Source organism: Podarcis vaucheri (genome assembly GCF_965113315.1).
Source record: "Podarcis vaucheri genome assembly, chromosome: 13".
Taxonomy (NCBI): domain Eukaryota; kingdom Metazoa; phylum Chordata; class Lepidosauria; order Squamata; family Lacertidae; genus Podarcis; species Podarcis vaucheri.
In genome coordinates, this window is record NC_138751.1 from 56,683,168 (window position 1) to 56,704,293 (window position 21,126).

General features: G+C 45.5%; 1 protein-coding gene across 5 annotated transcripts; it reads right to left on the minus strand.

Moving 5' to 3' along the window:
• Positions 1 to 10,682: 10,682 nt before the first annotated feature.
• UPP1 (uridine phosphorylase 1) lies at positions 10,683 to 21,050 on the minus strand. Of its 5 annotated transcripts, none has more exons than XM_082196133.1 (8): positions 20,915 to 21,050; positions 18,603 to 18,665; positions 16,884 to 17,001; positions 16,503 to 16,661; positions 14,648 to 14,762; positions 14,333 to 14,542; positions 13,647 to 13,793; positions 10,683 to 12,549 (listed from the first exon to the last, which is right to left on the minus strand). In XM_082196133.1, exons 2-8 carry the CDS (start codon positions 18,647 to 18,649, stop codon positions 12,410 to 12,412), a joined length of 936 nt encoding a protein of 311 aa, XP_082052259.1. In that variant the 5' UTR covers positions 18,650 to 18,665; positions 20,915 to 21,050; the 3' UTR covers positions 10,683 to 12,409. The 5 variants fall into 5 exon arrangements, with proteins under 5 accessions (XP_082052259.1, XP_082052258.1, XP_082052261.1 ...); XM_082196132.1 differs by lacking the exon at positions 20,915 to 21,050 and adding an exon at positions 20,037 to 20,059; XM_082196135.1 differs by lacking the exon at positions 20,915 to 21,050 and adding an exon at positions 19,276 to 19,581.
• Positions 21,051 to 21,126: the final 76 nt, after the last annotated feature.

Here is a 21,126-nt window from a genome sequence, read left to right on the forward strand (position 1 = left end):
CATTAAGCAGATCCAGGACAAGTGACATTTTAAGGCTCAAAAAATGTATCCAGCAAAATGACAGACTAGCAAGAGCGTATTGCAGAAAGGGAGACCCTGGAAATCCTATGAAATGAAGCATAGTAAGTTAAGTGAAATGCAAGGATGGAGGAGAGACACAGAGAAACAAAACCAAAAGGACAAAACAGTTTTATATCAAAGCTACAGTCCTTGTGATTCTTTCCCTTGCCCTCTACCTTTTCTTTATCATCTTCCTTCCTTTTGCAGTTTATCCATAGTTTTCTCTTTTCCATTCTCCCCTTCTAGCTCCTTAGCCATTTCCTCCCTTCCACAGTCCTGTTACTAGTTTTGCTTGATATTATAAATAATAAAAGCTAATTCCCATCTATGAGTTAAACCTTTCTTCCTTAGCATTGTAGTAAGGAAGCTCCACTTTTTCTTTTATGTGGGTTATTGGTGAAATATCTGGGGAAAACAGGAATTCATGGCCATCTGCCATTGCCAGCGGATTCTGCCTCATCACTGACATCAACGCTTCCTTCTCCTAAATTGCAGTAGAATTCACTTTTAATTTATTCTTTGCCCTTTTTGAATTCTGCCTGTCTGTGTGCTCTAGTTGTGCTGCTTTTACCCCTCTCTTGTTTCTAACATTGCACCAAGCAAGATCCCCGGGGGGGGGGGTCCAGGCACTCGCCTGGGGTCTGGGTTCCTTTGGCGAATGGAGTCTGGAGGAGACTGCTGTAGCTTTAAGAAATGTGGTTTATTCACTTATCTGCACCTTCAGTCTGCGTAATATTTTGTACAAAAATCTCTGGCCATGCACACCTTATATTTACAGTGAATTATAATTAGTTCGAAAGCACGTCAAAGTGCAAGTAGATAAATAGGTACCGCTCCGGCGGGAAGGTAAATGGCGTTTCCGTGCGCTGCTCTGGTTCGCCAGAAGTGGCTTAGTCCTGCTGGCCACATGACCCGGAAGCTGTACGCCGGCTCCCTCGGCCAATAAAGTGAGATGAGCGCCGCAACTCCAGAGTTGTCCGCAACTGGACCTAATGGTCAGGGATCCCTTTACCTTTTTATAGTTAGGGGGATGGATGCTCCCCGGCTCTTGATTTGCAAGGGGAGAGAATTGAAGAGGTTTATCGTTTGCAATATATTTGCATTCAAAATGCTTAATTTTGGCCAGATAGTGCTCTAATCATTTATAAGCCAGATGGTTAATCATTTTTTTAAAAAAAAATAAAAGGTTATAGTAGCACTATAGGCCTATGTAAGAAGTTTTCCTAGCTATTTTGAACAATAATAGTGTCCTCTTTGGCAAACAAAATGTTAATATTTTGTACAAAAATCTCTAGCCATCCACACCTCATATTTACCATGGATGTTCCCTGGCTTTTGAACTGCAAAGGGATAGAATTGAAGAAGTTTAACATTTGCAGTATATCTGCATTCATAAACTGCCATACACACAAAATGTGAAAAGGAAAAGCAGCAAAACCCCTCTTCAGCTCATTGCTCCAGGATCTTTTCTCCTGAAAGGCATCTATTTCCTTCCTAGCCTGTCACTTTAGATTGTAAGGATCAGCAAGAAGCAAGCCTAACAAACTCTAAAGTGAAATAACCATGCTCCAGACAGCTCAGTTATAGAAATGAGATCTTCTTCCAGCCCTATTCCAGATAATTGGTGGGAGTCCTTGCCCTGTGTGTAAAGCAGAGAATGAAGAAGCGGATTTGGGGCCGTGGCAGTGAGCTCCTCAGCCACCATGGAGCAGTTAAGACAGAACAGGGCTGGTGAATCTAAGCCCGCTTTAACTGCGTGTTCAGACCCAGAAACCTCCCCCCTAAATAAATTCACACTTGACTTAAAACCCAGGGTTCCAGCACAGGTCAGCCAAGGGTGAACACCTGGATAAGCGGAAAGCCGGGAACAGGCTATCTCCATCACCCAAATGTCCCCCTGGACTCAGGCACGGGCACAACCCCCTCTCAGGGGTTGACCAAACCATCGAGGCCCTGGATTCCTTTGCCAGAATACCCTTCACATAGGGATGGTGAGAGCGTTCCCCCATCCCTATCACCTGAACCAGAGCCTATCTGCAACCTTACAAGTTGTGACAATTTGCTACACGGCAGGCAAAACCCAAATGGCAACAGCCAATCAGCCAAGTGGGGAAAATTCCTGCCGTGCCCCTGTCCCAACGACACACGATGGCATAGCAAGGTCAAGCACAAAGCCCTAAAAGTAGGGAGAGGTGGGCGGGTGTTCTGAATGCACGCGCCGAAAAAGGAAGCTCTGGGTCACGTGCATGGGTATAAATAGGTCCCTCGAACCGTTTGGACTGCACCCCATTGGCCAGATTGCACCCAGCTTCGGGGGACCTACCAATCGGGTGTTGTGACTGACCAATCGTACCCACCCACAACACAGGGAGTCGGTTTTCCAGGTCTCACCTCATCTTTAAGAGAGGACCCGATTTCTTAAAGATTACTGCAGTCTCAGTTTTCATGCTATGTGTATGAGACAAAAACCTTAAGAATAATTTATTTTATCCACACATCTCCCAGTGTCCCAAAAGGCTTGTCTTTGGCATTCAATGTGAAATGGAAAATCTGACTTCAGCCAGTGTGCTGAATTTTTTATTTCTCTTCTGGTTTTGCAGCATTCCGGTTTCAAGTTGTTCGTGCACTAAGCTGCTCAAAAACCGAGGTACTACTGTATTCTGTTTAAGCTTGAGTAGTTCTTTGGAGTTGTTTAGGCTGAGATCCAGTGTCTACCGCCAAATTTGTGATGTCTTCCAAATGCACACCTAAGTCAGTGAGCTTGCTTTCTAGTGGCTTTGGAAATGTGCGCCAGCTTTTGGTTAGCTCTGCTTCGAAGCTTTGGAGCTGAGCTGTCCAGTCATCCTTGAGGCTGAGTGCTTCTGGCTCCAAAGAAGTCGTCCCTGAAATATTTTTGTCCTTGCTGTATTTAGCAGGTTGGGCTGTCAGTTTCAGTCAAATCCCCTTCTTTGATCCCCAGCGTTCAGGCAGCATGTTCTAATACTCCACTGATGAACTGTGAGTAAAATAAGTTTTTCTGCTATTGCAGGAGGAGTTTGTATACCAAAGGACTGATGAAATTAGGGAATTAAGCAGCTATTCATCAGCTGAGACAGCAATTTCCCACCTTCAATAGTGTTATCAGTGTTTTTTGGTGGAGAGTAAGCTGTAGGCCAAGGCTCTCCTCACCACTGGATCCAGCAAGCATAGGAGCCAGCTCCACCTAGGGGCTGAGGTCCCTTTACTCCCCATAAAATATTCAGTGGGGCTGGAGTCTGGACCCCCCAAAGTTGATGAGCACTGCCATTCAAATGTTGTGTGTGTTGCATCTTGTGATTGATTATGCAGGACACGGCTTACCTGCCCCCCTCATATATTTTTTAAGTTAGCACTCCTGCCAGTAAGTGTTAAATATAAGCCAGGCTAACTTCCTATTGAGGTGGAATAAGCCATTATGGGGAATAGAGGAAAGTGGCTCTCTGCAAGTCGGCAGGTGGGTGGCCCTCCCACAACTTATGGGTAGTTAGAGCGGCAAAGCCAGAGTTGAGGACAGAGAGTTGAGAGTTTGGAATGATGTCAGCTAGAAGAAAATCAGCAAGCAGGAGAGAGAGGGAGAGTCAGAATGACGTTTGATTTCTGTTTGAGGCTGTGGCTTTGGGGGAAAGCAAGGCCTTCTTGGGGTGCTGATGCTGTGAACCCCCCATCCTAGGCTCAGGTTGCATATATGTGTATCACAAAGACACCCCAGTCTTTGCTGTGCCTCATTCCCAAAAGGAAACACAAACCCTGCTAAGCACCTGCAACCCCTGGAATCTCACACTGCTTAGAGATTGGGGTGGCTGCAAACATATAAATTTACAGAGGTGCACATAAGTTTAGCCATTTATGTGTTCACTCTTTATCTTATTGGGGTCAGGGTCAGCAACCAGCACCCGCTGCTGCCCGTCTGCTGCAGCCAGCACCCCCAACTTGAAAAGTCAACGATCTGCCAGTAGAGAAGGTCGGTTCCTACTTAGGTCCCCATAGCCCAGGTCAAAGCTCCGAGCGCTGAGGGAGTAGCAGCGGGTGACCACAGGCATGCGGAGCGTGGCCTTGGCAGCCCCACTCTGCAAGGACCAGCTGCCCACTGACCCCCAGTCCCAGGGAGGAGGAGGAGGCTGTGCTGGGCCTCTGCACCATGATGCCGAGACAAATGAAAATCACCTCCAGATTTCTAACCCTTGTGGCAAGTTGTGTCAACATAAAAAAAGGTAAAGGACCCCTGACAGTTAAGTCCAGTTGCAGACGACTCTGGGGTTGTGGCGCTCATCTCGCTTTACAGGCCAAGGGAGCCGGCGTTTGTCCGCAGACAGTTTTTCTGGGTCAGCGTGTGGTCCACCAAGCATGACTAAGCCGCTTCTGGCGAACCAGAGCAGCACGCAGAAACTCCGTTTACCTTCCCACCGGAGCGGTACCTATTTATCTACTTGCACTTTGACGTGCTTTCGAACTGCTAGGTTGGCAGGAGCTGGGACCGAACAACGGGAGCTCACCCCGTCATGGGGATTCGAACTGCCGACCTTCTGACTGGCAAGTCCTAGGCTCTGTGGTTTAGACCACAGCGCCACCCGCTGTGTACAAATCAGCTGTACAAATCACCACTGGATTGACTAGGCATTCAGACAATTCTCATAACAGAGGATACAGGTTTTGCAACTTTAAAAAGTCACTTTTTAAAAGGACCCACCAAACACATAGTTATTTAAATTTCTGAACCACTGCAATATTTACATTAATAATTTAGCTGATCAAAAATCAAAAATCTGACCCAATTGTTAAAAGTTGTCATGCTTGACGTATGAATGTAATTACATGTAACAAATGCAATTACATCTACAATTAAATTATACTTTCTAATTCATCCCAATTCTCCCTTCTCATCTTTGAAGTGAATATGATTGATTACTACTTAGCTTTAATTTACACAGCTGTTATTGCTAGGTATTATTTGCCGTGTCTCCCTTTTTGTACGGTTTTCAGCATACAGGCAACTCTCCATTTACACAGAGGTTACGAGGCACCACATGTTCAAGCGAAATAGCGTATATTTGAAATGACATTGGAAAAGCCTGCAAACAACCTCTAAACCTCTGGAAGGCCTTGTTATTTCAGAGCCTTTGATTGGTTGACTGACCAAACCCAAGCAGTACTCAAGGTTCCTCGTCATCCTGGGGAAAAGTGACCAGTGGGGTTCTGCAGGATTCTGTCCTGGGCCTGTTGTTGTTCAACGTCTTTATAAATGACTTGGATGAAGAAATTGAGGGGATGCTCATCCAATTTGCAGGTGACACCAAACTGGGAGGGGGAGCTGATGCCGCAGACAGAATCAGAATTCAAAATGCCCTTAACAGACTGGAGAACTGGGCGCAAGCTAACAAAGTGAATTTCAATAGGGACAAATGCCAGGTTCTGCACTTAGTCAGGAAGAACCAGGTGCACAAATAGAGGATGGGGAACACCTGGCTCACTAGCAGTACATGTGGAAAGGATCTGGGGGTCTTGGTGGACCACACGCTGAACATAACAGTGGGATGCAGCAGCAGCAAAAAAGCTAATGCTATTCTAGGCTGCATCAATGGAAGTCCAGTGTCCAGATCAAGGGAAGTCATAGTCCCACTCTATTCTGCCTTGGTAAGACCAAACTTGGAATACTGTGTCCAATTCTGGGCACCACAATTTAAGGAGGACGTTGACAAGCTGGAACGTGTGCAGAGGAGAGCAACTAAGGAGATCATGGGTCTGGAAACAAAGGAGCGCTTGAAGGAGCTGGATTTGTCCAGTCTGGAAAAGAAGAGACTGAGAGGAGATATGATAGCCATCTTCAAATATCTTAAGGCTTGTCACATGGAAGAGGGAGCATGCTTATTTTCTCCTGCTCTGGAGAGTAGGACTCAAACCAATGGCTTCAAATTACAAGAAAGGAGATTCCGACTAAACATTTAGAAATACTTTCTGACAGTAAGAACTATTTGGCAGTGGAGCAGACTCCCATGGGAGGTGGTGGACTCTCCTTCCTTGGAGAATTTTAAACAGAGGCTGGATGTCCATCTATCCTGGATGCTTTAGCTGAGATTCCTGCATTCTAGGGGTTGGGCTAGATGACCCTTGGGGTCCCTTCCAACTCTATGATTCCATGAAAAACCCTTTACAAACCAGTAGCACTTACCAGATGCCAAACTCCACCACAATCACTTCCTCCAAACCTCCTTGCTGAAACTCCAACTCTTCATAGGCCTCAACAGGATTGCAAGGTGCTGGATTGCTAGGAGCTGTTTTTGCTGATTTTTTGCCCTTTCTGGGCTCTTTTAGGGCTGCTTTTGCCTTTTTTAAAGTCACTTCCAGGTTTGGCATAATGCACACAGTTGAGTATCAATTGGACCTGTGTAAATGGGGAGCTGCCTTGCCCAACCTGGTGCCCCCTATATTTTTTGGACTATAGTCCCATCATCTCTGACCATGCTGACTGGAGATAATGGGAGTTGTACCCAAAACACCTGGAAGGCACTAAGTTGGGGAAGAGTGAGTTAGTACAAATGCAGCACTTCAACACTTATTTTTTAGTTCATTAAATTAATTTCATTTATGAAATATTTTTTATAACTTTAATGTAAATCTTAGGCTACATTCCTATAGGTTTTTGCTGTTTTCCCTACACTACTGTGCCCTTCAGTCCCTCCTCCACCAGAACATGTCAGACTATGGCACTGTTCACAGGGAAAGTCACTGGATGATTGCACTGCAAGCTGACAATAGCATATTGATCAGGTGCTTGTAAGGATGAGTGGGGAAAGACCATAGGTACCCACGATACAAAGAAAATACACAAATCACAGGCACGAAAGAACTTAGTCCCATTTTCGTGTTTTGTCAAAGTAAAGCTGAATTCCAGACATCTGTGTCAAGATTTCAGCACAGGCTTCAGCTTCTCAGATCCATCCATTTTAATCCAAAACTCAAAAGTAGCCAAATGTCAGGACATCTCTAAGAAAGTGATATACAGTCCTCAAACAGGGCAGCAGCCAATGGTCTGAATCATTAGAACTGGCCCAGGAGATTTATTGTAGCCCATCAATTTAACTCCTTTTATGGGGGGGGGGCTCTACTTGGGCATCTATGAAATAGGACATTTGCTCCTGGCTGCCAGTAGATTAAATCCCAGCAGCAAGAACACAGAAGGGAAATGGAAAGCATTTTGGAAGAATAAAATGCACACGTGCCCACAGGCTGTTTATGGTCGTCAGTCATATAAATTTACTAGGTGCTAAAAGGCAGGCAAATATTGATTACTATATGTCCAGGTGATAGAACTGTTCAAAGAGGCTGGTCCTCTGCCTGCTGAGGTCTAAACCACTTCCACATACCATCTTCCAGCCAAGGCAGCTGAGAGGACACGAGAGAAGAACTGCTGCAATGGAAGAAACTTTACAATTCATCTGAAGAGTGTGGATGTACTCATTCACACACACACACACACACACAGAGAGAGAGAGAGAGAGAGAGAGAGAGAGAGAGAGAGAGAGAGAGATGGAGATGGAGATGGTGGGATTTCTTAATCACCAACACCCATGGCAGCTGGTGAAACAATCCAGTGCTCTGTTTCCTTTTTTGCAATTTACTGGCTTCTATTCCTGTGACCACTGCAGAAGGAATGAGTCAGACTCCATTTCAGCAAACACAGGAAACACAGTTGTGCAAACTACACAACAATTCTCTGTGTCAATTCCAATTGTGCAACTATTTTGCATGTCTGATTTGTTTTTCCCTTTGAAGTGTCTCCATTTACTCTTTTCATGGCAGCCAGTAGCGTTCTTCATTGTCTTTCAACTCCTGTCTGCTGCAGGAAAGCCAGGTGTTTGTGTGTGTTCTGCTAGTACTTGCCTAGGTTGGCATCCTTCTATCTTGGGAGACAATGGAGGAGGTGAGGCCCAACTGTTGGCAGGTTGCAGGACCTGCTGTGGCTGCAGAAACTGATGGGGATAGACATGTTTTGTTGCAGAGCCCTAGAATAAATAAGCTAGAGTTCAAAGGGGCTCTCTCATTTATGACCCAAGGCCCTTTGACGCTCTTTGAAGTGTGGCTTACTCATCTTCTCGGCCACATGGGTTCAGACCATCCTATACATGCACAGGATCATATAATAAATAAGTGAAGGTACTTTCTTTGCCCCCAGTAAATTTGGGACCCAGCAATTAGGGACTGATGGAGAGGACTGGTGGTGCAATTAGATGGTGATACTGATTTTTCATTAAGATTTTTATATTAATATTTTATTTGGTTTCAAGATTCAAAATTACATTTTAACACTCAATAATTATAATCCTATCCTACCTGTAATTACATATAGTTGCATTTTAAAGTTCCCTCATACTGAGTTTCATCCTCGTTGACAGGTCACTTAATATAATGTACTATTTCCCCCCCCCTTAAACTTCAAACCCTAATGTGGACTTCATATATAAACAGAGTCGTCTTTCCCATAGAGCTTAGTGGTGCGTTGCGCCAAGGCGCCGGCCTCTCAGGGTTGCCCCAGCAAGTGGGGGAGCTGCTTGGCTTTGCCAGCGGCCTCCCCTTTCCCGGCATGCCCCCCAGCTGCACCCCGCCAACCATAAGGCTGGTGGCCACGCAGCTTCCCTCCCAAGTCTCTGCAGGGATTGCTCTCCCGCAGCAGCATGGGGGAGAGTTGCACACACACACACACCCCGGGAGGCTGGCAGTGCGCAGCTACGGCCACCCCAACACTATCCATGGTAATTTGGGGGCACTGGGCAGATATTTGCACCTCGGCGCTGCATCTGCTAAAGACGGCCCTGTATATACCGTAGTTACTTTTTAAATAGACTAAAAAAGTATTTCCAGTCCACCTTGAAAGAATCTAAACTTGAGTCTCTTATCAAGTGCTGTCAGTTTAGCCATCTCTGCATAAACCATGATTTTTGTCAAAAACTCTTCCTTCTTTTACTCATGAGCATAGAGATTTCATGCCGCTGTGGTTACATACATAAATACAGTTAAAGAAAAAAAATGGAAAAGACCACCAATTTGTAAAATAATAATAGTAAAAGGAACTCCCCACCACCACCACCACAAGGGACCATTAAACCTGAACAAGCAAAAGATGGCAAGAATGCAGGATCCAAGAGGAGAAAACAAATTTCAGGAAGGTTGTTTATGAAAGTATCAGGCGAGCTGAAGGAAAACCTCTGCTTAACCGAGAACCCCATTGCTGCAAGACACCCAAGGAGATGGCACTCAGTAATTAACATTAGTAGAACTTACGTTGCACAATTAGTTGTGCAATTGGTCCTCAGAACAAACAGTTTGAAGTCAGCTGCATAAATTTCACACAAAAAAGTTTTGGGACAGTTAAAAGATAGTTTGTAAGCCAAATGAATAAACAAGCCAAATAACGGTGGAGAAAAAACTCTCTTGTTCCTTTCTTTGCTTTGTGGAGCACCAGCGCCATCCAGTGGCCACTAAATTCCTGTTATCTCCAACAAACACAGAAACAAACAAGCTGGCTAAAGCTATGAGAAGAAACTCAGAACTCCACTGATGCCTGCTGTGTTGTATAGCCCAGATGGGAACATTTTGCAGGGAAGGCAATGCCTTTCCAAGCCAGATTAGTGCAGTAGGCAAGAGAGACAGGAATATGGCAGGAGTGGACCATTGGGTGTGCACTCTCTCTCTCCCTCCCCCACACACAAACAAACACAACAGAAGCCTTCCAAACTGAGAACTTATTTTCCCCAAACTATACAACCAGTTAAAGCATTTATTTATTTATTTTAAAGGTAGAATGGGCAAAGTTCCCCGCTTGATCTCCGGGATCAAAATCTGCCTTGGTGTTGATGAGAGGGAAAGCGAAACAAGCTCCCTGAGCCAATCTGCTACCCCCACCCCATTTGGATAGCCCCCTCTCCCAGCCCTATTCCCTGGGCCGACCCCTGAAGCAACCGGCCAGGAAGCCTCTGCTCCCCCAGCCTGCCCATTGGAGGCACTGGCTGAAAAAAAGAAGGCTGGGAGTCCACAAGGGATTTGTGCCATGCTCAGAATAAAGCTGGCTACTACCCCAAAGGACCTCTCTGACAGGATCTCTCTCTTGCTCACAGACCAAGCAACACAAAGGCAAAAGAGAGTTGAAGGCAGAGTCTGTCCCACGACCTGCACAGGGAGCCTAGGCAGGATCAAAACTGGAGCAGCTGCCCCCCCCCCCGCCCATCAAGGTAAGAGTTACTTAATTTGCCCAGTCCTGCCAAGTGGAATCAGCAGGAAGGACAACGCTCCTCCACTGCAGGAAAATCTGTTATTTAAATGACTAGTAATTCTTTAAGCAAAATTAAACACAAAATATTATTGCCTACTCCTATGGAACCTCCAATAGGTTACTGTGGTACTCAAAAGGGACCCCCTCCCAATTTTTCCACATTTTTAACACGCTTTTTCAAAATTAAAATGAAAAATCACTCATAGAAAAAAAAATCACAAAAATAGGCATGAAAAATCAGAGCAAGAGACAAAAAGAGGGCCAGAGACATTAGCAATACACTCCAGACATTTAATTTAATAGAAATTACAACAAGCCTATAAAAAAATTAAAAACACAATGAATGAATGGATCTTTGTTACTAAAAGGTATAAGCCGTCACAACTGGTCACAGTGCGTAGAATACAAATAATTGATTTAAAACTGAGCAACAGCAACAGCAAAGCAAACTTACAAAAATGTAAAAATCACTCTTGCCTAAGTTTACTCCACGTCTCACACTCCCCCTTATGATACTTGTCTTGGTGCCTAGCTCTCAACTTACTTGCAGCCAAGACAAATTTTGGAACCAGTGCAGTAATAAATACATTATTGCCAGCAAGCAAAATAGATTTGCTCAAGGGGAGGTCGGTTGGAAAGAGAGCAAAGGATGCAATCGAGGAATTTTTGTCTAGGGGATATATACCGTATAAAGGGTAACAAATAGTGTTGAATGTCCTCCACTTCTCCCAACCAACTCTTGACTCATCCTGATCCCATAAAAATCTTTGATAATTAGTCCTGGAAATTAGACCTTTCATGGTCAACTCTAAACCCAACTATTTAGTTAAACAAGTTAACCATGGCTGGTTTGATGCTCAATGCGTCACTCAGAAGAACATTCTAAAAACACAATAAACATGGATACTCCTTATTTTGCAAGGGGGGTCAGCTGCATTTCCAGCACACCGTAGTTTGTGAAGCTCTGGGTGTATTCCTGCTATGTTGTATTATCCACAGGCTGGAGGTTGGCGAAGACTGGTTATGTTCTGCATTATTAACGTAAACAATAAAATCATACCAAACAGAAAGAAAATTCTCTTCTTCTTTTTCAACCTCCAGAGGCTCTAAGTTTATACAAGCAACCCCTGTTTTGCATGGGGGTTGCATTCTGGCTCATCACTCGTGACGGCGGAGTGTGCATAAGCCCATTCTGACCCCTTTTCTGGCCACTTCCAGGTCACCAAGATGCACATGTGTGCAGTTGGGTAAAAACTGAACACACGCTAATTGGTCCTTGCCTGTATATCCATTTTTATAGTAGAGCTTAGCCTCACGCACCAGTAAGAAACATCTGCTGGGGTTAAAAGGTAAAGGTCAAGGGACCCCTGACCATTAGGTCCAGTCGTGGCCGACTCTGGGGTTGCAGCGCTTATCTTGTTTTATTAGCCAAGGGAGCCGCCGTACAGGACTAAGCGCCAGCAAGACTAAGCCCCTTCTGGTGAACCAGAGCAGCGCATGGAAACGCCGTTTACCTTCCCGCCAGAGCGGTACCTATTTATCTACTTGCACTTTGACGTGCTTTCGAACTGCTAGGTTGGCAGGAGCAGGGACCGAGCAACGGGAGCTCACCCCGTCACGGGGATTTGAACCGCTGACCTTCTGATCGGCAAGTCCTTGGCTCTGTGGTTTAACCCACAGCGCCACCCGCGTCCCTTCTGATGGGGTTAGAACTCTGTAAAACCAAGCTATTTTTCCATTTATAATCAATAAATTAATTGATTAAAATTATTTCCCCTTTACTGTTCTCATTGGCTTCCTTGCTGTGATTCTAAAAGGTTTTTTCTGGCCATTCCAAGCTTTCTAACATTGCCCATTAAAAAAACACACCACATGCCCACTTTTACACATCCACCATGCCTATGTTGAAATGTGATCCCCAGGAGCCTGAGCCTGGGTAAATGTGCTCTCAGCCCCCAAAAGAGCTTGTCACCCCTGAGTTACAAGGTTATTTATCATGAATTCAAAATGAAGAAATGTTGAGTTTTGTATTTATTTACAGTATAAGGCTAACTAAAAATGGCAGTGTCACTTTTTCCCAAGGCGTTTCTTAATCCAGTGCCCCACCAATATCTGCGGCCTCTTCTGGTATTCACCCAGCACGTCGTGGGGGGTGGAGATTTGGTCGCCCTCCAGTCGGTTCAGGAGTGTTACACAGACCACAGCACCTGCGTTTATAAAACAAAACCCAAGACCAATACACAGAGGTTACTTGAAAATAAGACTATGAACCATGTGGGGAAAATGACACTTTACCCAGGATAAGATGAACTGAAACTGATGAATTAACCCAGCAAACAAAGAAACAGTCAAACATAGGGGAAAGTGACAGATAAAGCCAATTCACAATGGAAACAAAACCTTCAGCAGGAATTGGGCATTTGTTAACTAGCCCATAGGCTGTTTCACCTCCACCTTCAAAAAACAGAAGAGCAAGGAAGTTCCTCTGTGCACACAGGGTGATTATTTTGTTCCTCAGGGAGCTGTGGTCAGCAGGACATAACTCATCAGATCTCTGCTGTGGTGTATTTTCTGCTACCTCACTTTTCCCCGCAGAACCAGCTCTTGTGATATTATGGCCCAGATTTGTTCTTATATTAAAAAAAAAAAATAGGATACTTTAAAGCTTTCTTTCTGTGGTTCTGAAGTTTGGATCTAGTTAAAGGTTCTTCACCTTCAAACCTAAAAGCATTCTTAATCATGTCATGGCTAATTAGTGGAAGTTCTGCACTGCGGACGTATGTTGAACTTTGACTGAGATCAAATTAGGGGTAACGGGAGACTATCAAGCATCCCACATGAGCTGCTTAGGACCAGAAAAGGGCCAAATGATAAATCAAGCAAGAGAAGGAAGCAGTATAAACTGCAAGTGGCATCAAATCAGTTGGAAACATCAGACAAACATCAAACATGAACTGTATGCATGTTTTGGTCAAAATAAGAGAAGGTCTAATGGACACAGCAATAGTTATGAAATATGCTGTTATTCTGGATTCGGAATGTAGGGCAAGAGGCTTAGAGCATTGAAAGAAAAACTGAGCCCACGATTTTCAGACTTAACTATTCAAACTATTGTCTGTCTCCAGCCTTAGATAAGCTATTATGGATTGCACTTGGAATTACTGATTAAACATTATACTAAAGCATTAAGATACTCAGCATGTATGATCAATATTAAAACTCCTCTGTGGCTATGAATTACATGATAAACTATTGACTTTTGAAACTAGTGACTTATGTAAGACTGGACACATGTGCTGCTTACCTTTGATACCAATAATATTGCACATGGCTGCAAAAACAGAGGATTCCATCTCAATATTCCTGACTCCGGCCTTGTAAGCTGCCGTTAAATATTGTGCCTTCTCTTCCTCAGTGTATGAGCAGATTGCACCATCAAGACGAGCTTGGCCTACAAATGTATGAAATGCAGATTTTAATACATGCAATGAAATCTCTACAATAATACCCCATGGAGTTGAATTGCCTGATCAGCTATACCCGGCTCACCGCTTGAACTTTGGCCAATGGATGGAACCAGAGCTACTGTATGGCTGGGGAAGATTTCAGCTCACTCTGCATTTGGGACCAAACCATCCCATTTCCCTCCACCCTGCTTGGACCAATGTGCAGATCAGAACAGTTCTGAGAATTAGGCCACACCATCAGTTATATGTGTTATTTTTCATGGGGAAGCATTCAACTGTGAGAATAATCCCCTCACATGTAGTCTAAAATGTAAGGTGAAACTGTTCCTTTAACCTATCAAGATTCTGCTTGTGTAAACTAGGTCAGACTATTGGTTTAATTATCCAAATATTCAGATTTTATTGTTTCAATATTATTCCGTTTTGTTTTTAAATGCACACGTTTAGCGAACGTTTTAAATGTTTTGCTTCTCTTCTGTTTCCTTTGTTGTTCATGAATATGGTTGCACCCTTTCAGCTTTACCTTCATAGAAATCCAGAGTGCACATGGTGTTCCCAAAGACTGTTTTGAATTGATCCAGTTCCTTGGCACACTCCATCAAGTCTTGAGCCAGTTCCTCGTCTAAGTTTGTGCTACGATATACAGGCTTTCCCAGAACAAACTGTTCAAACTGAGGTTTGAAGGTGGCATCTACAGATTGCTTGGTGATCACCACAGATCCTGGTGCCAAACCTACATTTCAAATATATGTTTCATAATTATATCTAGAGCTCACAAACCAATAACTGTGATTTCATTTCATTTTTTGCTTTAAAGTAGTGAGGGCATGAGGAATACCTATTCCCCCAGATGTGCCGATACGAATAATGGTTACGTTGGAACACTTGGAATGACACAGCAGCTTGAAGAGTTCATGCAGCATGATAGCAATGGAAGGAATCCCCATTCCATGCTGAAATGAAAAAAGTGGGGGTGGGGGGAAAATCATAGTGAATAAATCATTCTGTTCTATCCAGTGGCGTAGCGTGGGTTGTCAGCACCCGGGGCAAGGCAAGTAATTCGCGCCCCCTAACCCGGGGCAAGGCAAGTAATTTGCGCCCCCTAACCTGCCGCTGCTGCCAGCTTCTTCTTGCTGCTGCCTGGGCTGGGCTGGTGTGGTTCTCTCCCGCGCTCAGCGCTGCGCTGGGCGGCCGCTGCACTGTCCCTCCCCCAGATAGTCCCTCGCTCTCTCTCCGCACCGCACGCCTGGCACCCCCCCCTCCACAGTGGGCGGCGACCCGGCGGCTCGGATCGGATTCTCACAGCCAGCACTGCAGTGAGAGAGAGTGAGTGAGCCAGGTAGGGGCAGAGAGCTGAGATTGCGAGCGCGCCCCCCCCCAGATGTTGCACCCGGTGCGGCTTGTCCTCCCTGCACCCCCCACACTACGCCACTGCGTATATCACTCAATTTAATGGGTGTAACATGCCACCTGTAAATTAATTTGGGAATATTTTCATGGATTCCTGGGTAATTACATGAAAATGTCAACAAATAGACTCATTTTTCATTTTATTATATTGTTAGCATGTTCTATATAATTTTAAAGTTATTTCCCCAAATTTTATCATTTGGCAACAGGTTTTCACAATGGCATTTTACATGTGAATAAAAACAATCAGAAGTATGACATGCAAGGTGACTCAGGATTTCTCTATTTAGCCCCCTGAAGCTCAGTTAAGCACCTCTGCAAGAAAATAAAGAACAGGTTAATGACCCTTTAGTGTACTGATAGCTTTGCCTTCTCATCTGGTGAACTGACAAGACATTTTATGTTAGGAGGAAAATCAGATGAGCTTAGGACAATAAAATGTACATTGGTTTAATGTGTAATCTTGACCACAAAACACGTGCTTTCTTCCATCTCAACAAATGAAAAGAAAAATTCATATTCTTTAACTTTATTCTTTTCTTTTTACCATTTTTACCATTAAGAAAATGTGATGAGATAGTAACTAATATGTGTTTTACATGCAAAATTTCTTGTGATCATTGTAACACAGTTACATTGTTCCTCTTCCACTTTAAGACTGATTGTGCTTAAAAGGGAAGGGAAGAGATTTCTCTCTGTTATTCAGCGCCGAGTTTGAGCACAACAGCATTCTGCAGGGAGCTGGTTTGCACATCTGAATGCTTTCCTGAGCCGCCCAGTGCTAAGGATCACCCATCTCCTGACAGGGGAGGAGTGTTCCTGCTTAGTGCTGAGTTTAGGCATGCCAGAAAGCTCCCTTAGATGGTTTTAGTTTCTGCCCTGGAAGCCAAAGGAAGGAACCTCTCCATTGTGAGAGGCTGCCCTGTCCTGGAGCCTCTGCAGTGGTTCTCAACCTGTGGGTCCCCAGATGTTGTTGGACTACAACTCCCATCATCCCTGAGCTCTGGCCTTGCTAGCTAGGGGTGATGGGAGTTGTAGTTCAACAACATCTGGGGACCCACAGGTGGAGAAAGGCTGCTCCAGAGGAACACAAAGCACAAGCCCAAAGCCCCCATTAGCCCACAGTTTTGTGTCCTTTGTCAAGTGTACATATGCAGTTTGTATATATACAAATCTAATCTAATAATGCATTAATGATAATTCAGAGATATTTTTAAAAGAGAAAATTCAGTTTTAATTGATAGTCAATGTATTGCATGCCCACAAATATCTGGCCCACTTACACTGATGGATAGCACAGGCCCTGCTTTGTACATCGCGTAACGATCGGTTCCTGCACAGATATTGGGGTAGTCCTGGCCTGGGCTGCCAACTCCCAACTCTTCAGCTATGTAGGTAATAAAAGCTTTCATTCGCGAAGGGCTTCCTCCAACACACACAAACTAGGCAAGATCAAAGAGAGGAAACTGTAAGAATATTAATCATGGAAATATTTAACAATGCATTTTTTAAAACATTTAAAAAATAGAAATATGAAAAGCCTGTTCATGCTACAAAGACACCTTTTAACAATTCACACTAGACAATGCAGGAATATGCAGCTGCCCCACACGGGGATCAACACTGCGACCTTGTTGTCACCAGCACCATTTACATCTCCAAACCTTTACATCTCCAAACAAGGCTGGGAAGTCATGGGTGCCAGTCCCCAGAGCAAAATGGTACAGGATGTCATCGCTCATCTTCTCAAGATGTTGATTTGGGACATGAATGGGGGTTTCCCTGTCAAAAGAAGGGAGAAACTTAGTATGAATTTATAGCAGCAGAATGAGCATCTTTAAACAAGGCAACAAGTATAACGTCTGGACAATTAGGATTCTTCTGGCTCACAGCCTTGAATGTTTAGAATTGTCTCACATATCGTATTACCAAGAGTGGAGTTGGGCCCACCAAACTCAGCTGTGCCTGCCCAGGGACTCGGTGAAGGAACCAGGGAGAAGGGAAGGAGATGGGCTGGAGTTGGTTCTGTCGCCATCCAGAATAAAGCTGGTATGCATTTTTCACCATTGGAGTGACGGCCTTTTTTCTGGCTTGCAGATGTCACTTCCCCGCAAATGTAGCAAAAGTTATCTGCACTATTAACACATTTACGAGGCATCACTGCAGGGATCACTTGTGACGCAGGGTAAATGGGAGAGTAGCCCACAAAGTCACACAAATGACTTGCTCACCAGTTGATACTTTGCTTTATACTAATGATTGCTTAGTTATTTATTTACCACTATTGTTATTATTGTTATGGTGTCCATGGTTCTGCCCCTCCCCATTTCCTCCTGACAACAACCCTGGGAGGAAGGTTTGGCTGAAAGATGGTGACTGACTCCAAGGTCACCGAGGGAGCTTCGTGGCTGAGTAGGGATTCAAACCCAGCTTTCTCAGGTCCTAGTCCAACACTCTAACCATTACACCACAATGTCATGTCTCAACTGCACTTCTCAGCTGCATGCCAGTGGTCCTACCTGGTGTACCTGATGAGCTGGTGCAAGATGGCACCGTATGTCGCAACCAGAAGCTTGAAATGCAGTGTTACCAAATGAAATTCTTTACTCAGTATGGCGTGGGTTGCTTATGCATGACCATCTTTGTATCTTCTAAACAGGAACCGATCAACAGATCCCACCCACCCCCTTTGTTTTTGTGTTCAGCATCTCAAAATTAGTAAAGATTGCTTATTTTCCTTTCAGAGGCATCTTGTGTGTTGTGGGGTGGTTTAGTTGGGATCTCCTTTCTTGTAGCTACCCTTCAGAATGCAGAGTGATGAGGGAGCAGGATTATACCCGTCACGCCCGCTGACCATGCTCTCTATGCACACACAACGTGATGTATGGGAGATCTGTGTGTACATAGTTAATATGCATGTAGGTGCTTTCAGACATTACACGGATTGCACTAAGGTGTAAGGCTAGCAGGCACAATCCCACAGCTTCTTCCACGTCCATTCAAGCAAAGGCCTGAATACTTTCTAGCCCTCATCTGCAAAATTCCCTAATTCATTGATCTGCTGTTTACAGAATTACATTTCTATGGGCACAACTGCATGATTGTTATTTAGAAGGCAAGATTTCTTAAAAACAAAGGTTTCGCAGCAATAAATCATGTTCTTAAAGGTTCCTTGAAAGTCAAGTAAGGGCAAGTATAAGAACAGGCAGAGCAATTGAAGAAAGGGCACAATGGCAAGCAGTTGTCCCTGTCTTATCCACCCCCACTTCTGTGATAGCAATATAATGGAAGTTTGAAAGTAATGTCCCCCTACTCCCCCCTCCCACAATTTGTGAGGCAATTTATACCTAAACCTATTAAATAGCACTTGATTCACTTCTTACGTGGAAGATGTGTTCACGGTCTTCTCCACAGCATCCCCAGAAGCCATGATATTCAGTCAGACTCTGAGGAAGGAAATTTAAGAAATTGGACATCACATGGTCAGCACTGTGAAAAATTGTATAAGGAACAAGATGGTTTGCCAGCTACAGAAATAGACAGAAATGGACAGAAATAGATTATTATTATTATTACTGGTTACTATCAGTATTATGATTGCTCTCGTTATTTTACTTTATTACCCATCCTTCACTGTAATGTCCCAGGGCAAGTTACAATTTAAAATGCAGTTTTAAAACTTACAATTAAAAATGCAACTACAAAAAATAAGATGAGGCCTGCAGATATACATCTCAAGTGTCAATGGGTAAGCATTCAGCATTCACAGAAACCTGTATTTTGAGGTCGCCAGAGGTACCTTTGTAGGTAGGGAGCTCCACACCTTGGGGGCTGCCACAGAGAAGGCCCTCTCCCAAGCCACCCGGCTGAGAGTCTGGAGAGCGCTGGAACTCCCAAGAGGGCTCCCACTGCCGCTCTGAGCACCCAAGAGGTTTGTAGGAGGGAAGGAAGAGGTCTTTCGGATATTTTGGGGCTGCGTGGTTTAGGGCTTTAAACACTAACCTGAGCACCTCGAATTGGGCTTTGAAACAAAATAGCAACCAAAACAGGAGTTACAGGGGGTCTGCCTGGAGCCCCAGCCCCTCATCTGGCTACTGCATTTTGGAGCAATGGAAGTTTCCGAATTGTCTCCAATGGGAGTTGCTCCAAGTCAGGCAAGGATTTGGAATTGCCCGCATGAAAGGTGTCCGCTTCCCTTCCCTTCCCTTCCCTTCCTCTCCTTTTCCTTTCCTGCTCCAGTCCGTGAGAAGCCTCTTTTAATAGAGGTGCTTTGAGCAACAGTAGCTCTGTCCACAAGCTCTTTTAATTCAAATCCAGTGAGCAGGCTTTCTCAGCCACCATCCGTGGGGCTGCCGCCTCTTTTCCCCATGGGCCGCTGAAAGCAAAGTGGAATGAGAGGAGGGGGGGGGCGATAGCCGCGTCCAGCCAAACCCCAAACCCCCGGGCAGCCGGCTTCCCATGAGGCCACGGGCGGCTTTCTATTGCGTTTCCTCCTTTACTGAACGGGAGGAGCGGAGAGGAGCTGCGGCAAAGCGCAGGCTGCCCGGCGGGTCCCGTAGCCAAACAAGGAGAGCCCTCCAAGGCCGCCGCTCGGGCTCGTCGGGAGCCGGGGAAGGAGCGCGGCCAGGGTTGGGCGGCAGGTGCGCCCGGCGCTGAGAAGCCCTCGGGCCGCCGCCGCGGGACCCGCCGGCAAGGAAGCGCCTCCTCGCCCCTCGCCCGGGCGGCGACGCACCGAAGCAAGCGCGCTCTCGCCTTCGTCGCCGCCCCCCCCCCCCCGGAGGCCTCTGGCCGGGAAAGGAGCCCCGCGAGGCGCCTACCTGAGGAGGAGCGAGGCCCGCAGAGATGCCGCCCCGCCTCTTCCTTTCTCGGCGCCCGCCTCGCAGAGACACGGCCAGCCGCGCGGCTCGGGAAAGGGATCCTCCCGCAGGAGCGCTTCCTCGGCCGGCGAGGTCCCGGGGGGGGGGGCACCGATCCCGCGCCACTTCCGCGCCACAGGCTGAGCTTCCTGAAGAGCGCGAGGAAGTTCTCTTGGGAAGCCCGAGGGTCCGCGCTTCCCTATTTAGAACACTCTGGGAGGGGGGCAGGATCCGGCCTCTCTCGGAGAGCTGCTCTAAACTTGCAAGCCAAAAGAGGCAGGGAAGGCGCTCTCAAGGCGAGTAGGAATATCTCCTTGTTCAGGGCGTGGACTTTCCTGAAGTTTGCTTCAGAATCTAGCTGGTAGTTGGACACAATATGCCGGAAGCACTGAAGGACGCAACGGGGGAAACTCTGAAATAACATCACACAAAGTGACGCCAGAGATCACCGCCGCAATTCCTTTCACTAGCAAACATCCTCTAAAGAAACAAAAATTTCATCAACAGAAAAAAACCATTGAACAGTTATATTACTATCAGCTGTGATCACAAATATTAAGTAACGACCTAGAGATTAGGCAAAATGTAAGATGATCAGCGGAATAAACTTCACAGACAATTGTGAAACTACATTCCTATAATTTACTTGTGAAAAGGCTAGCTGGATTATTCTGGGCAGACAATGTCCCGCCCCAGCATAAGTGGCTGAACATTTTCGAGTTCCGTGGCAAGCAGTTAGAAACATAGCAGGCATTCAGACACCCCCATGCACTGAAAGAACACATGGGGGGGTCAGACGCGGGTCAGCCAGTGTACCCAGCACACACACACACACACACCCGCCTTGCTGGAAAGGGTTGAGTGTCCTTATCGCCTTGCAGAGGTCACCTCTCCTCACATCACATTCATCAGTGTAATTGTGCAAAAGCCCCTTCCTACGCGCTCCCTCGAAGCACAACCACCTTGTCCCCTGGCAGGGAAATGAAGGCCGAGCAGGAAGGCAGGACACTTCTACAGGCTGCCTCTGAGTGAGCGTCCAAAAAGAGGCAAT